The sequence below is a fragment of the Copidosoma floridanum genome, unplaced genomic scaffold (genome assembly GCF_036245765.1).
Source record: "Copidosoma floridanum isolate Cflo_tuat_1 unplaced genomic scaffold, Cflo_Japanese_pri ptg000019l, whole genome shotgun sequence".
NCBI classification, from domain to species: Eukaryota; Metazoa; Arthropoda; class Insecta; order Hymenoptera; family Encyrtidae; genus Copidosoma; species Copidosoma floridanum.
The window spans coordinates 4,523,763-4,540,612 of NW_028321896.1; the positions used below are offsets into that span (position 1 = coordinate 4,523,763).

The window sequence follows — 16,850 nt, forward strand, 5'->3', positions numbered from 1 at the left end:
TTGCGGCAAGTTTACAATATATATTTTTTACCTGAAAATTGACCTTCAAAAGTATTAGTATTCTACTTATGTGGTTTAATAAAATCGACTAAATGGCACTACTTAGTAGTCAGTAGTGATTACTACAATTTTTTACACATAACTTCCCGTATATCTTTCATCGTGCTCTCTTTACCAGAATGATAAAATCGTGGCAGTATTCTGCAAATGCTAATAGTCGGCTCTATAATAGACCCTCCTCCGGCCCCTCCGCTCCGGACACCATCAGTCAAGTATATTTTCTTAGTGAATTTCTTGCAAAATAAATATGGTATTTTTTGTTTCGTCGTTTTGAAATTTGCCTCGCTAGATGGCGCTGATTGTCAATTAAAAAGATGAATTAGATGAAAAAAATAAAACACCCAAACATAAGTATTTTCTCTTATCAATTCTGATTGTCGTTTCGTACCTATAAGTTTTCTTCAATTCAAAATTGTCGTCGTAAGACGTACGTGTGTTGAATGCTTTTACAGAATAACAATTTATTTTCACGACATGTTGTGTATAGGTGTACCTCTAAACTTTAACTTTTAACGTGTAGCCAAGTAATGTATCAAAAAGATAAAGAACCAAGTACTGAGCATTATTACGTTTGATGCTAGGAATCTGCACAAATATTATTTGCAGAAATGATAGTTCAAACTTATAAAAGAGCAGTTTTTTATTTCAAAGCTACTGGTGTTTGCATTGTTGTAGTGAGGTGATTTTTAAAAATGACACGTAATCTTTTTGCCTCATATCTAGATTAAAGTATCAACAAATACGTTTGTCAACAATGAATAACCAGTATAAATAGTTTTTGTTATTCTTTTTTAAATAGTGGTGGATGGCTATTCTATCAAATGAGGCAAACGTCAGTGTTGCTCAATTCTGTAGTGCCAAAAACTATCCCTGAACTTGAGCGTACCAAAGCCCAGTATATTTACATCGATGATCCAAGATTTAATGGTAGATTAAACCCTATGATTTAATAATACAAAAATGTAAGGTGCATTTAGCAATATACTATTATGTACGTATTTCAGATATTTTGATGCTCCGGCATGCTAATAATTTGCATTTATCTGTTTCCTTGGAGAAACCAAAAAACTTATCTTATATTCTAACTAAATGGTGGAAATCCTTGAATCGCAAACTAGCTTTTCATTTCTTCTATGTATCTCAAATTGGTGACAAAGCAGAGAAAAGAAGAGCTTTGCAGTCTCTAAGTTCCTTAAAATACTTACAAGGTACTTAATTTAAAAATATCCTTCATACTTGTAACAACTGTAACACAGATATTAATAATGGTAATGAAATTTAATATGTAGACTGGCACTATCAGCAGATGGCTCAAAAATTAGATGCACAAACTGCTGTTGCTTTAGCACGATTACCTGAAGCTGATTTACGCTTTTTCTTAAAACCTCTTTACTTTCATCAACAATCTCCTCTCAACGTCAGTTGAAATATTTCTCATTTAAAGAACAATCATAATGAAATATGTCACTTGAATATATAAATTTAAAATAATTTATCACTATGCAGGATGTTGGTGAAGCAATATACAATCTTTTGATAAAATTGAATGCATTGTGTGGTGGATGCCATCCATGTTTATTACAGTTTTTGCATGAAAAGTTTCAAAATTCTCAGCGTGTAAGTCGCAGTTGTTAAGTGAACCTTTACTTTCGAAAAATTATTATAATGTACATATCTCAACAAATCATGAAAAATAACACTCCATAAATCTTTGATACAGGAAACTTCTATTTTCGAACATGACTTGACCAACCTTGGACTATCTGTACCTCCACCCATAAATTGGGATCAGGACTTTCTGATAAACTGTGTCCAAGCAGTACATCATCATTCATCCTTGGATGAACACAGCAAAGGTAGATAAACGTCTTAGAGCTCAGTATTTTCAGCCATACATTGTATTTTAAATAAAACGTATTTGATTCTTTAGAAGTAGCTGATGCAGGGGGACTACAAATTTTAATGAATGTCTACAAACTAATGAAAGATAATATTGAATTGTGTTCATTGATAGCTAAAATCTTGTCAAATCTTTCTTTACATCCTGAATACTTACAAGACATTTTCAGATCAGGTAGAGGCATGATTTTAAATTCATTTAAAAAACTGAGATGTCAACAAATATATTATTGAAATGTATTGAAAGGCTGGATTGGAATTTTGGCTGCGTGGTCTCGTCACGAAGACATCAAACTCGCGGCTCCTGCAAGTCGAGCCTTGGCAAATTTGGATTTGGACGATGTTGAGAACGAGAAGTATCACCAAAGAATTTATCCCCTCTATCCATTGCATAGAACGTCTTTTAGAAAAAAGTTGGACGTTATTTTTGTACACGGATTACTTGGAAGTGTGTTTGTTACGTGGCGACAACGTGACCTTGATAAAACCTTAGTATTACCAGGTAAATTTTGAGGTCTTGAACGATTACCGATAAAACTCCAAACTCTAGATGAAAAGAAAAAAAAAAAAAAACACCAACTGATTATAGATCCAAAAGACGAAGCTCAACCAATAAGCTTGTCAGCAATGGTAGGCGATCATCCCTCAGAGTTTTTGAAAGACTTGGCTCGTGACTTGGAGCATTTAGAATGGCAGCGCGTCGGTCACGACTATGAGGTGGTACTGCACGATTGTCCAGTCAACATGGATTACGAAATGTCGGGCCCATTCTTCTGTCAAGGGTGAGCAAGCCATTATACGCAATAAATGTATCCTTGCTTCATTCGCACCGCAACAATAGCACAATCGAAAACCGACTTACAAATTTATTTGCAACAGCGACGCCGAATGCATGAAAAAAAGCGTAAAGGACTGCAAGACACGCACGCAATGCTGGCCTAGAGACTGGCTGCCCGAAGACGTGCCGCATTTGCGAATAATCGGAGTTAATTACAGCTCCAATTTATCCATGTGGACGCCTTTGTGTCCAATCGAAGGAGTCAGGTGAGAAAAGTAATGAGTAATGATAATGATCAATTCAAGCGGGGCCTCGCTCATTTTCGCTCTTGCGTGTATTGTACTTGCATGCCAGGAGCACGTTGAAGGAGCGCAGCAGCGAGTTTACACGAAAGCTCGTAACTGCCGGTGTGGGAAAAAGGTCGATTGTTTGGGCGTGCCACTCGATGGGCGGACTACTCGTGAAAAAAATGCTCGTGGAAGGTACACAATTAATGCAAATGATGCGTCATTGTCCGTTTGCTAGTTGTGCTTACGTTTCGTCATTTTCAGAGTGGAGAAACGGGGATAAAAATAATTTGCTGCGCAAGACAAAGAGTATCGCTTTTTACAGCACGCCGCACAAAGGAACTCGCGTCGCTGCCTTGAACCAAACGTCGCAAATGCTGCTCTGGCCTTCCATCGAAGTTCAGGAGCTGCGAGAACGTAAGGGCCGAAATTTATACGCGCATGAATTTTTTTATATCTACAATCTGCCTAATGAAATAATATGTGTGTACTGTCATAGACTCGCCGCACCTGCTGCAACTTCACGAGGATTTCTTGAAAATGCTCCAGGAATACGATATTGACATTGTTAGTTTCGCGGAAACAAAACCAACGCGCTTCACCGCGCTCAAAGTTCCGTTCAGAATTGTTTCTTCCGAGTCTGCAGGTATTGGATCATTTATAAATGATGGAATGTACAACTTTTGATTTTTTATGATTTTTATTAAACTTACAGATCCTGGTGTGGGTGAATTTTTCGAGATTCCCCAAGACCACGTATCGATTTGCAAGCCCGCTAACAGGTAAGATTTTTGTGATAATCGTTACTGTTATTATTTTTTTATTAAAAAAAAAAGTAATAATGAATAAAAATTTATGGTTTAAAATCATTGTACAGGCAATCGTTTCTCTATCAAAAATTTTTGGCTGTGATCAAACGTCACGTTCAAGCAACCGACAAAAAAGGATATTACTGGAAAAAATTGTTTATTTTCTAAAGGTACCGTGAATAATATTGTACTGTACTACACTTGTAAATAGCTGTACTTGATCGACCCGAAAAGAGCTTTAAAATACCTGCGACTGAAGTAAAACTATATTTTTTATTAAAAAAAAAATAAAAATAAAAATAAAATTAAAAAAAATATACATAAAATTAAATATAATTAATTAAGAGCATTACATTTTATCACGTTAATCATAATAGACATCTATCAATAATTAAAAAAATTATTTACAAACACATTGCTTTCACATCTGATCTAGTAACAAATACACTTAGACAGTTATAAGTGAAAAAAAAAAAAAGATTCGCGATGGTTTTTTTTTTTATTTTTTAAAAATTGTTTGCTTGAAAAAAAAAAAAAAAAAAAAAAAAAAAGGAAAGAAAGAAAATAGTGTTGTTCAAAAATTAAAGTCGTAGTCAGGATGATGGCGTGAGTAACTCGAGCCACTGGCGTGCGTCGGCGGATAGTAATATCCATTCCACTCGGACTTCCAGCTGTCGTACATGTTGTACTTCCTCTCGTAGGGCAGTCCGTCAACTAGAATCTGTAATTATATTCCACCCCCGGTGTGAGTAACCCTTATTTTATCCCTCGCGCGCACAAATACACCAAAAAAACTCGGTCGTTGCACACTCATCGTACCCCCCCCCCCTTAATCCCCAGCATATTCAATCTCATTCTCTGCGATTAAGCCTGGAGCGGTCCCCACTCCTCGGCCCGCAACTTTTGCAATAACACAAAAATAAAATTACCTTGTGGGAGGTCGACTCGTAGGGCTTGTCGTGCCAGCCGGAGTCGTTCCACGTGCCGTGGCTGTCGCTGTTTCTCTGGTAATCGCTGACCGGCGCTGGCGGCCTGGTGCTAGGGGTAGGCGCGGCCGCCCGGCCCATCGAGGTGCTCTTTGTCACCTCCTCGTCATAAATAGTGCTTATCGAGGGCTTGAGCTTTGAGCCGTGCTGTCGGTTTATGAGCTGCGAGTAAGTAGAGACCTTGTATAAAGATACACAATACGGCAAAAGGGGATCGTTGATAGTCTAAAAGGCGGAAGTGGATAATATATGTTTGTATGGGTGCGGTAATGGCTCGGGAAAATTTTCGATAGTCATCGTTGCGTGGGTGAGGGGGATGACGACGAATTTTTACGGGGCTCCCTCGAGTGTTGGCTTATGAGACTAATCGATGTTTGTTGTCGACGAGGAAGAAGAGGGACGTTAATCCTATGGAATTATACATCTAATATGCACAGTAAGGTGTCTAGTAGATAAGGTCACGTGTTGGGCAGACAGGAATTTTTTTTTTTTTTTTTTTTCAATCCTATTTAAAACAAAACCATGATGTGCAAAAACTCCAGAGAATATCGAAACACTGTACTTACGACAGAGACACCGAATATAACGATGAACAGTAGTCCCCCAACGCCCATGACTATCATCGCGATGGCCCACTGCGGGATGAACCTGTCGTCGTCTTGGCTGAGCTTCGGCGCAGTAATTCTTGGTATCACTATGAACAATAACAACAACAATAACAGCAAAATAGAATCAAGCGACGCCGTACAGATATTAGTATACACAGATATTTCATGTTCATACCAACAAAGTCCGTCGACGTGGGCTCGATCGTGAACCTGCCGAGTTTCACCGGGCCCTTCGGCGTCGACTCCATCGGATTGTCCAAGCTAAAGGTCTTGAGCGAGTCGTGGAAGATGATCTTCAATTGCTGGGTGTTGATTTTTTCCTTGAGATCGGCCAACTCGACGAAGTAATCCACGAGAATGCTGCCCTGACTGGGACACCGTAAGCATGTTACACATGGTCCGTAGGAATGCCGAATCGGCCATTAAAATACTACTCACCTGAAGGAATCGATGCGAATGTTGCGGAACCACTTTCTCAGCAACGGCGACTTGGCAAACACCAAGTTCATCTGCGAAACGCGAATCGAACAAACTTGCGTGACGTAATGTATAGAGGAAAAGAAGAAGAAGGAGAAAAAAAAGAACCACACCGACCTCTCTCTCGATCTCCTCGGCGAGGTCTTGCCACTCCCTGGTGTTCCGGTTGAGCAGCTCGGGCACCCAAGTCGCGTTCTCGACGATTCTGATGGTGCCCGCGACCTCGCACTCCTCCTCGCAGGTACCGGGCGTCGTGGGCCTCATGGTCGTCGTGGTCGTGGTCGTGGTCGTGGTCGATTCGACGCTCGATATCTCGCTCGTCGTCGGCACGTGCGACGCGTTGGACGACGAGACGGTGGCCGTGCGCGCGGCCTCCAGGAGCTTCTCTATCGAGATGGGCGTCGTCGACGAGGTCGGCCAGCCCGTGAACTCGGTCGTAGCCCTTGAATATTTTCACACGTATAAGAACCACAAAAGCCATATCTACGCCAACTCGAGTCGAGCGGGGGGGGGGACCAGTACCTCGTGGGCCAGCCCTTGTGTATCTTGGGCGAGGCAGTGTCCGGCCCGGCTCCCCGGTTGCTGGGTGGCGTCGTTATCTTGTGCACGGGCTTGTTCCTGCCCCCGGGCCTGCTCGGGAAGACGAGCTTGAACGAGCCGGCTTCTCCCGTGGACTGCCGCGTCGCCGGTCCTCCCTTGGCCGATGGGTCAAAGCCCGCGGGTAGCAGGGACGCTATGTCGACCTTGGATTTAGCCAGGAGCTCCTCCACTGGGTTGACGATGCTTTGGTTTTCTGCGCGGGACATCACGCGAATTACGGGGTTTTATTTCGTGGAAAGCAAAAAAAAAACTCGGCTATACATGACTATTGTGAATCGTACCTAGCTTGTATCCGGGTGGTAGGAGCGCTGACACGTCGACCGACGATTTCGCGAGGATCTTCTCGACCGGGACTATCGAGACGTTCGGTTTGGGGCTGCTTGTGGCATCTGTGGGGAAGGGAATCGCGTGAGCTAGTTGTTTGTATCTCGGTACGGGTCGTTAAGTCACATACCGGGCTTGTAGCCTGGGGGCAGGAAGGCCGAGATGTCGACCACGGATTTCGCGAACAGATCCTCGATAGATTTGGGTTGCTGTACCGCGGGTGGCGCCACGGCCTCCTTGGGCTCGCTGGTCTGGCCCTTGGCTTCGCCCTCGAGTCCTTCCTTTTCCACCTTGTGGCCTGGGTTTGGACACGAAACAATTTTCAATCTATTGTTATAAATGGCTCCTCGTACCATGTATAATATACGTGGCAAACGGAACGAGTGATTCAAGGCTTGTTTGTTTGAGTTGAGTAATACTATCGCGTGAAACGTACGCGCGCGTGCCTGTGGATGTGGTTCAAAAGTAAGAGTAAATGGCAACTTGCCCACAGTCGCGCTTTGAGCGGATTACGCGATCCGACGCAACAACGGAGCTTTGCTCGATCCCGTAAGTGTAAGATGGATCATTAGGGATCAAAACGAATGTACATGTATAGAACATTTTTTCCCTCCGGCCAACTGCACGAAAAGTATCATTTGTACGTAGACCTATAACTCACCCGGTGACTGGATGGCACTGGTATTCGCGATGTTGGCAGGAGCCTTGACCCGAGTTCCCTCGGTCGAGGCCACCGGGGCAACTTTGGCAACTGTAGTGGTCGTCGTGGTGGTCGACGAGCTGACGGTCGTGGAGGTCTTGTACGACGGTCTCTTGTTGTACGAGCTCCTGTAGCCCTTGTAGTCCTTGGGCAGGAAGGCCTCGACGTCCTCGAGGGTCGTCTGGAACTTGGGCCTCTTGGTGGTGGAGCTCGTGCGGTAGCCACCGCCCCGGGCAAAGTCCTTGGGTAGGAAGGCCTCGACGTCGTCGAGGGTCGTGTGGACGCGTGGCCTCTTGGTCAACTGGGGCGGTGGTGTCGTGCTCGTCGTACCGTTGATGCTCTTGACGTAGCCCTTCGGAAGGAAGGAGGCGATGTCCTCGAGGGTCGTTTGGACCTTGGGCCGTTTCGTTATGCTCGTTATGTTGAGCGGAGGTATGGGCGGCGAGGTGGGCGCCACGGTCGTCGAGGTCGTCGGTATTGCGAAGGACGCGGGCGAGTAGGGCTTTTTGTTGTAGCGCCGAGGCGTGAATCTGAGATCGATATCGGGTATGACGTTCGGTTAGAGGTCGCGCACATTTATCATTGGGGAAAAATTAGATTATTCGGGACACGGGCAGTATACTGTAGATACGCATATATTTATACACGAGCAATGGGCTCCAAGCGGGTGAGCTCTGAGGCGTAAAGATCGGCACACACAAAGTTTAGATTCGGGGAGCAATTCCCCTCCTCCTCCTTCTTTATAAATGCGAAACACTGCCTGTGCTCAAGCAGATGTTATCTTTGTAATTAATCAGCGAGTATGGCGAAACAAGAAATTACAATAATCTCGCGGTGTGCGTTTATATACACATGGCTGGTATATGTGTGTATTTATCGGAATGTGCAGGGCTGTGAATGTATTATTCAAAAATCCTATTATTAGGCATGTTTTTATTGTTTTAAATTTTGTTTCAACTTTGTTACTTGGCAGTAAAATTCTTTCAATAAACACTTGGAGGAAAAACAATACCAAGGCATCCATCATCTCAGTAAGTGGCACACATTAAGTCATTTTGGTGACGTGTTATGGAACCAAAGTTTCAATGGATGACAATGACACCTAAGACTGTAAGTGCTCACGGCAAAAAATAAAAACGAAGAAAAAAAACCATCTCTCTCTCTTACCGTTCATTGACCAAGAACCCACTGGAGAGTTCGGACTGCACCCTGTCGAGCTTGTCGATGATACTCTCCGTGGAGTCGAGCTGCTCGGCTTTGTCGACCACGGACGGGAAGGGTAGGTATCTTGCCCCCGAGACGCTTCGGCCAGTCTGCACGGATTGATGAATCGTCGAAGTGGGCGTGAACTCTGTCGTCGTACTCGTCGTTGACGTTGTACTCGTCGTTGACGATGTATCTGTAAGCAACGTATGGCGTATTATGTGTCACCGAGTCTGACCAAACTCGACCCGTGACTACCTAAATTCGTCGATCGATCGCAAAATAGTATATATAAACCCGGTTACAAACGAACCAACCATTGTCATCGGCAGCAGCTTCATTCCCAGGGTCGGTCCTGGCAGTGGTGGTGCTCGTGGTGGTGCTAGAGCTGTCTACCTCTTGCTCCTCCTCCTGAATCTCCTTTTCCGTCGACGGGAGCATGGGTGTCGAGCTGGTCGTCGTCTCGGGCACCGAGTACGTCCCGTTGACGACGCTCTTGGTCGTGACGACACTAACGATCGCCTCGCCGATCAAAATCGAACTTGGTTTGCTGCCGTTGTTCGCCTTTTCGCCGGCCGGCTTATCCGTTACCTTCGACTCTTGCGAGTTTATTGGGATATCGGCCGACTCCGAGGACACCTGCGCAACATCACGCTCGAGTTAACAAAGAGAGAAATGCCGATTTACTGGCTAAGCGCGCGAGCGAGCCCGGTACATGCGTGTGTATCACGTAAAAAAGTGGCACACACGTCTCATTTTTCCATTCCACCCAGTTCTTGAGTTCATAAGTAATCAACATTGTTATCCCCTTTCTCGAACCGTTTGTTTATTCCGTGTTTTTGTTCCTTCGGGTTTAAATTTTTATTCCCAAATAATCGGTGTCGCGTGGACAGTCGAACAAAACCAGTGTACCTTCTCCGATTGTTGCTCATCTTCCTCCCTCGGCTGTTCCCGACCACCATCCTGGGCTCCGATCGCTGCCCCGGTAGCTTCACCCGAGTCCGACTGCGCCTCCCGACTCGGCGACGGCTGTTCCTCATAGTCCTCGTCGTAGTAGTATGAGTCCTCGTTAGCCGCCGGCGCGCCACCAGCGTCGGGCCTGGCGATCAGCTTGGGCTCCCGGCTATCGGCCAACGGCTCTCGGGCCGGCGCCTCGTCGTAGTACTCGTCCTCGTCGTAGTACTCGATCGATGCGGACTGCTGCTGGTTTTGGGAGGGGAGCGCTCGCGGATCGGCCGACAGTTGCTGGAGCACCGGGCTGTAGGCGCGCACTGCCGGTGAGGTCCAGGTCGGCTCACCTGCAATAATCATCACGTGTTTTTTTTTACGTATAGAGAGTTTTTGAGACGCGTGACGTGCATATGCACTGCACCGATGTTAATAATAATCGCCTGTGGGTTATCTAGGATGGCATGGAGGACGTCGTCGTGCTCTGTATAACACACACTGGAGGCGCGTGTTTGTACAGCTCTCTTATTTTTCTGGCGCGCGGCAGTTGCAACTCTGGTGTGGTATAAGACATGTACCGGGTTTTATGCAACGAGAAGTGTGAACTGATTACCTACTTTGGTTTTTTTTTCTTTTCTTTTTGTTGAGTTAGGTAAGAGAGTTTCGCACGCGCGCTCGAGTATCTTATACATTAACGCTTCGCGGGTCTCGCGAGTTGGGTATAGGTGTTTCTTATACTGAAAAAAACAAGGAAGAGGATGCCAAGGTTTACAGTTGGTTGTTTACGAATACGGCATTCCGAGTTTTGTGTACACGAGGGGTCATTTCGTATTGGTCGGAATCTTTGGGAATAAATCACCATACATATGTTGTAGTATACCTGTAAAAGTTTTCGACCAAAGTATACCTATCGATACATTGAGTAGGAGCACTGAGTTTCCAATTTTTGCGCGCCAGTAACTCAAGTTTGGACCAAAGTGAGAAGTCGAGTTTCGAGAACCATCGGTGTGGAGAAAGAAAAACGTTAAGAGATCCGATCTTTGAATAAAAATCGGTACAGTTTAGGAAACAAAGAGAAGCAAGTCATCGTTTGATACGTGACTTTATTCTTTATTCTCATTTACTTAAGGAAATCTTGTTATAGGTAACGTCCAAACGTTTGGCGTTTCTTAAAATCAAAGTTTCATCGCAGAGTCGCGTTCCCTTCCTGTTATTCCCATAAAACGCCATCGACACAATATAAACCATCCCAACCGATGTCTGTAACAAAAATAAAGAAAAAAAAAACAAACAAATACCGGATACGTATATATAGGTACAACGACAACGTTATCCCGTCTCATTTCGGCATCTCAAATTTTCCCAAGGTACATTTCCTAAGCACGCCCCTTCTCAGAGAGACCGCGACAGCATTGTCCGCGCGTGCACGCGAATACAACTCCATCAAACGCTGTTGCGACAACTGCGCCGTATATATGTATACTTTCCGCAACAATCGCATGTATATAGGTGGTACTTTGATACATCAGTGTATCTGTATACTATATGCGCTTTTAAGTGCACTAGTAAAATGGACCGGTATCACAACGTCAGAGATCGGCATGGTTGCGTGCCCACACGCGGGAACTACATGAATCAGTGGCAATGTCAGTTTTACCATTTGATTGACCTTAATGACTTGATTATCGGCCGTACCCCCTAGGGCTCGTTATATGTATAGGTACGTGGTGTTGTCCGTAGGTAGGTGCAACCATACGTGCATGGCCTACAGAATCTATTGCTCAACGTAACGTGTGTGTCTGCTGATTCATCCGCGCCTCGAGTGGGTGGACTTTGGAGGAGAAAAAAAAAACGACACATATACGTATCCATCCACCTATACAGCTAACGTTGGCTTTGCTAAGCTATGTATAGGGTGTACACGAGCAAACGCGCGCGTTTGTCTCCCCCTCCTCGGAGTTCGATGAAATTTCGTAACTGTACCGATGTCTGTATCCTACATCCATATGCTTCGAGACGCGAGCCGAGTTGCGGTACGCCGTGTTATACGTATATATATATATATATATATATATATATATATATATATATATATATCTATAATGTACCACATTATGAGTCTCTACTTTTTTTGTTTCTTCCCGAGGTACGTAAAAGTTTCGAGAAAGAGATAAATTGCTCGTGCGGTTTATTGGCACAGAAATCGGTTCTCGTACACTTAGGGATTACGTCTCGGATTCGATTTGCGGGCGACACCTTTTTTTTGTTTTATCATTACGATAGGGTTTCAACAACTGCCGGGAGACCCGGTTTCCCATCGGCGGAAGAATATATACTCCCATCCTCGCCCATGTACTTCGATGATCAATACTCTTATGGCCAACAGTATATAATATACCTGTAGCTTCGTTTTCAGGTATTTTTATTGTTGCGCAACGCGCGCCGACTCTATCAGCAGAAGTGAAAGCACTGCACACGCTTGTCTTACCTACGAGACTTTTTTGGAATTTTTAAAAACTTTTTAACGTGCATTGATAATTAATAACACATTTACCGCTAAGCTACTCTGACGCAGGTTCTTAAGAACACTTCAATGTGGTCTTGTTATCTCAATGTCCATTGCAAACGCGTGCATCATATAAACGTACCTATATCATAGCTATCAATTTTGGTTATTAAAACGATCTATTTCCCAATGTATGTAGTGCGGTTTATTGGCCAGTTGAGACTTTATATTGTAATGGGAGTTGTACTTATATATAACTAAGGCAAACCACATCGGTATAATTAATTTGGTCGATAATAAGTATACGGTATTTATACCTTAATAGAAGCGGCGCGTGTCCCGTTAACGAAGCGCACGTACGCGGATGTATATATACGCGTATAAATTAACATGTCACATATATGTACTATATTTTAAGCTTTTCGTCAAAGTAACGAACATAATTATACGAACGACACATTGTGTACGAATTATCCGATTGCCATGTTGTCAACGTGCCGATTTTTACTAATCGTAACGATCAAGCTGGTCTTTTCAGACAGGTGCATCATCAATCATTATCTTAAGGAAAGAGGGACGTTTACGAATACGAAAAATCTCTACCTCCATGATTTATGAAAGTATGAAAGATAAATCATAGTATGTACTTTATACATATGTGTAATGACGGAACATCGTTTTTGTTTGTTTTCTATAGTTTAAAAACGGAGGTGCAACGTGTGGGACTATGCATGTTATGTAATAGGAAAAAAGGCCCTTTTAAAGTCGCTTCAAATTTCGTTAGGATAACAGGACTCTGCCCAAGTATAATAAGTTATCACACGGTAAGTATTTACCGTCAAAACGAGTGAAACGTCGCAAGTTGCATTTAATTTGTAAAATTGGCCGAGAAACCCCGCGGAAAACCGGCTAATTTGTCTCTGCGGTGAAAACACGAAGCACCGAAAAATTACACGAGATCTTAAATTTTAACGCCGAAATTACACATCACGTATACATTATGTACACATATACAGGTAGAAGATTAAGTGCTCTTATGCATACACACGTAACGTGTATAAAGTATTCAAGCTTCGAGAAAATAATGGCACAAACCCTTTTTCTCTGTTTTCGAAATTCGCGTAATGAGTGCTACACGTGTATACATAGGCGTATCTTCACACCGCGAGCAGCTTCTGAGAATAGAAACACTTGGCAATAACCTCGTAGCATACATTACATACCTATATGGATCGTGGAGTTAAAAATTACTCGTGCTTACGGTAAAAAAAAAAAAAAAAAAAAAAAAAAAAAAAAATTCACGTTTTAGGAATTCATTATACGCGGTCAGTAGCTATACAACGTGTAAAATACGACGCAACGTGACAATTTGTTCATATAAATTAAGTTTTTCTCAAATATAGGACACGAAAGAGATGCCTATATCCACACCCTTTGCAAGATACACCGTGTTTTTATACAGGTACAGTAAAGAGATACACGCCTACCCTTCTGTATTATTAGCCAACAAATATATCCGATCGCCAAGCATAAAGTTTGAAAATTAAAAACAAATTACATATGGCTATGCGTATAATCATACATCGTTATGTGTATGTATAATAAACCGAGCAATCAATCATCAACAACTCCCCTTCGTTGGGCATTGTAATAACGCACATACCGCATTTACATTCCGTCGATAGCTCGATCCTTTCTTTATTGCCAATCACCGACGCACTTAACGAATGGAAAGTGCTCGTGGGTGTATTTACAATATACACTCGCACACATGGGTGAAACCCGTAAGACTTTCAGGCCGCTTGTTGAAATACCATAGTATATGGACGAGCCTTTGTGTCTCGGCTGCACATATTATACACTGCTATACTGCTGCAAGTGAGTGCTGTATGTGCAGTAAATACATTGCACAGAGGCATATATTATACGCACACACATAAACGACCACCACAGCTATAGCTGCTCTGGTGTTAATTTATAAATAATCATATGTATAGGAAAGGCATATGACCATCGTTAATGGAAAAAAAAGAAACTTGTACCCTTTTATTATATGTATTACGTGCAAGGCACGACTGGTGTGTTCGTTACCAGAGCAAAAAAGTATGATACGAGTAATTGCATCGTGCATGATGTTCTCTATGCAAATTTTGTATTTAAAATAATCTTGAGGGATAAGATTTACGATGGTAAAAAATTGATTTTCATTTCAATCCACAACCCTTGTATTTGTCACTTTGTCGTAGTACATCAATATTCCCTATTGTGATGCGTTAAAAAAGCTTATGCGATTATTTAGTTGTTTTCTATGTTTGTTGAGTTATATTGAAGGAACCGAACATGTTTTTCTACGGCCCTCGCTGTAGTGAAAGAGCCACGAATTTGTTTGACGTTCTACGATGACAATAAAGACAATTTTGGTACTCGAAACTGTAGTACATAAAACGCTCCTTGTGGTGTACTGCAAGATTTTTTTTTTTTGGGAGGATCAAGAAAAATAAGAGTGCTAGCCCTTTCGACCGGTGCCATTCCATCATCTAGAGATTTCTCGCTCTCATTGCGCAACAAACACTCGGTTCGATATCAATTTTTCTCGAGTCCCGTGCTCTTTCGATTTGGACTAATGATTACAGTCCTCTGGAACACCGTACTCTACAATCACGTTTCTGTAATATTTATGTAACGAATCTTCACCGGGATGTATACCACCGTAAAAGCTACCTGTACAATATAATCCACCCAACTAATAGCTACATCCAATTGTCTGGCCTGAAAAAAGGTGGGCACGAATTTATTAGGTAATCGAAAAAAACAACAACAAAAAGAGTACCCGGTGTACTCCTGTACAAGAGCTCCTACACTCTGTTGAGATTTAGATTTTCTCATCTCATCAAAGATACAGGAATTAAATTGTGGAAAATATTGCCTTCGATCCGTTACAAGTATTATTATATTACATATTTTTTCCTTTTTTTTTTTTCTAGAATACAAGAACGCGCCGGCATGTATACCCATGCACCAGAGTCGAGTGAAAGTGAAGTGCTGCATCGACTGCTCCTGGTAAGAACGGCAATGTACATGTACAAATAAGCTTCTTGGCCGAAAATTATACTAATTTCTTTCTCTTCCGATGTGGATATAATCATTTTTGATTACACGTAACAGTTGTAGTGCCTCCATGGAATAAAATTAACAAAAGTAACTGTGGATTTTTTATTTCACAGGTATAGGTGATACAGGATGCATTGCAGATAAAATATCGAGTGGAACAAGCATCACGAGGGTATATCTGTGCAAACAATATATATTTAAAACGCCATCGAGTCAGAGAAAGTCAACGAGACTTGCCCGTTAGGTATACGTAAAAATACTTGGCACATATACGGTGTTGTGCGCCGTACGAAAATAATCCACGAAGGTGCACTCGAGATGGGTAAAAAATGGCTACTTATGTAAGCGTATTGGCCATAATAAGCATATAGTAAGCAGCCAAGACTTTCACGAGCAAAGGGACACGCGAACGGAAGTAATGGGACGGGGGCCTTAATTGTTGGGGGGGGGGACGTGACATTGCGCTTCGATGTAGGTATAATATAAACTTGAGCGCGATGGTATACTTATGTACTTATGTAGCGGATAAATGGAGGTAAGTATTGTCCATTCTGTGTTAGCCTATTTACGTAACTAATTTAACGACAGGGCAATCCCGCGCTTGTTTCAACATAGTCATATATGTATATATACATACACGTACCTCTGTGGTGAGCGAAAATTTTCGTATTTGCATACATTATGTATGTTGGGGTCAGAATGGGCTTCCATTGACTTTGTTATTACAGTTACGGTTTTGTACATTATACCGTTGATATTCGCAGGCGGAAGAAATTCCACATCTTTTGGACGATTACAGGAGTTGTCTTGCGTAAAAATACTCTAAACTGTTATTTCCCGTATGTTATCCCGGAAAGGGAAATTATTTCTTTCAAATGCAATTTAGGTTGAATAACCACAGTGAACTGATAAACAAATAACTCATAATGACGAGGAAATTGGACCAAAGACAGTGCAAAGGCGTGCTATTTCTTTGGGGGGAATTAAAAGCCAATGGTATGTTTATTTAACGATATATATGTATCTTTAAGTGTACACCCAAGGGGGAACAAGATAAAACTTTTATTGCGGCCACTGTACCAGCAAAATCGTTAAAATCTAATTTTCTCATTACCACTCCGAAAGTAAGGCCGTTGCGCATGTGTGTACGAGAAAAACAAATATTTACCCATATTACTTCAAAATCTCGTTACTCGGCGTGCCACTGAAATGCCTTACGAAATGGCAATCCGCGAAAAACGCTATACCCATTTTTAGACCTGCATAATTATGTCGTGTGCGTGTGTGTGGGCTAAGGAAAATATGGGAATCTGCAATCGTTTCGTTCGAATGAAATTACCCACATTCCTCTCACTTGTGTGGGATACAGCCATATGGTAACAACAAGTTAGATTCGTATGCTATGTACGAAAAAAAAAAAAAAAAAAAAAAAAAAATTTATTTGCATTTGGTAACCATAGACGTACTTTACCGCGTTGAGTTGGACACACTTATTTGACTTTCAAATAATGCTCTTCTGATGGGTTCAATAAGTATTTGCGGATTCCCTGACAT

The 16,850-nt window shown here is 42.4% G+C and overlaps 2 protein-coding genes across 2 annotated transcripts; one reads left to right on the forward strand and one right to left on the reverse strand.

Moving 5' to 3' along the window:
* The first annotated feature begins 442 nt into the window (after positions 1–442).
* On the forward strand, positions 443–4,102 carry LOC106642108 (protein SERAC1). The gene is made up of 15 exons (XM_014356757.2): positions 443–739; positions 860–987; positions 1,065–1,268; positions 1,350–1,477; positions 1,567–1,677; positions 1,781–1,916; positions 1,991–2,134; positions 2,207–2,461; positions 2,549–2,741; positions 2,839–3,003; positions 3,092–3,219; positions 3,289–3,441; positions 3,524–3,670; positions 3,740–3,806; positions 3,902–4,102. Exons 1-15 carry the CDS (start codon positions 669–671, stop codon positions 3,999–4,001), a joined length of 2,130 nt encoding a protein of 709 aa, XP_014212243.2. The 5' UTR covers positions 443–668; the 3' UTR covers positions 4,002–4,102.
* Positions 4,103–4,384: 282 nt separating this feature from the next.
* On the reverse strand, positions 4,385–10,042 carry LOC106642109 (uncharacterized). The gene is made up of 13 exons (XM_089593623.1): positions 9,644–10,042; positions 9,103–9,370; positions 8,696–8,927; positions 7,490–8,058; positions 6,959–7,126; positions 6,786–6,893; positions 6,427–6,697; positions 6,022–6,346; positions 5,866–5,936; positions 5,603–5,796; positions 5,386–5,513; positions 4,763–4,981; positions 4,385–4,554 (listed from the first exon to the last, which is right to left on the reverse strand). The coding sequence occupies exons 1-13, from the start codon at positions 10,040–10,042 to the stop codon at positions 4,408–4,410; spliced, it is 3,099 nt and encodes a 1,032-aa protein (XP_089449749.1). The 3' UTR covers positions 4,385–4,407.
* Positions 10,043–16,850: the final 6,808 nt, after the last annotated feature.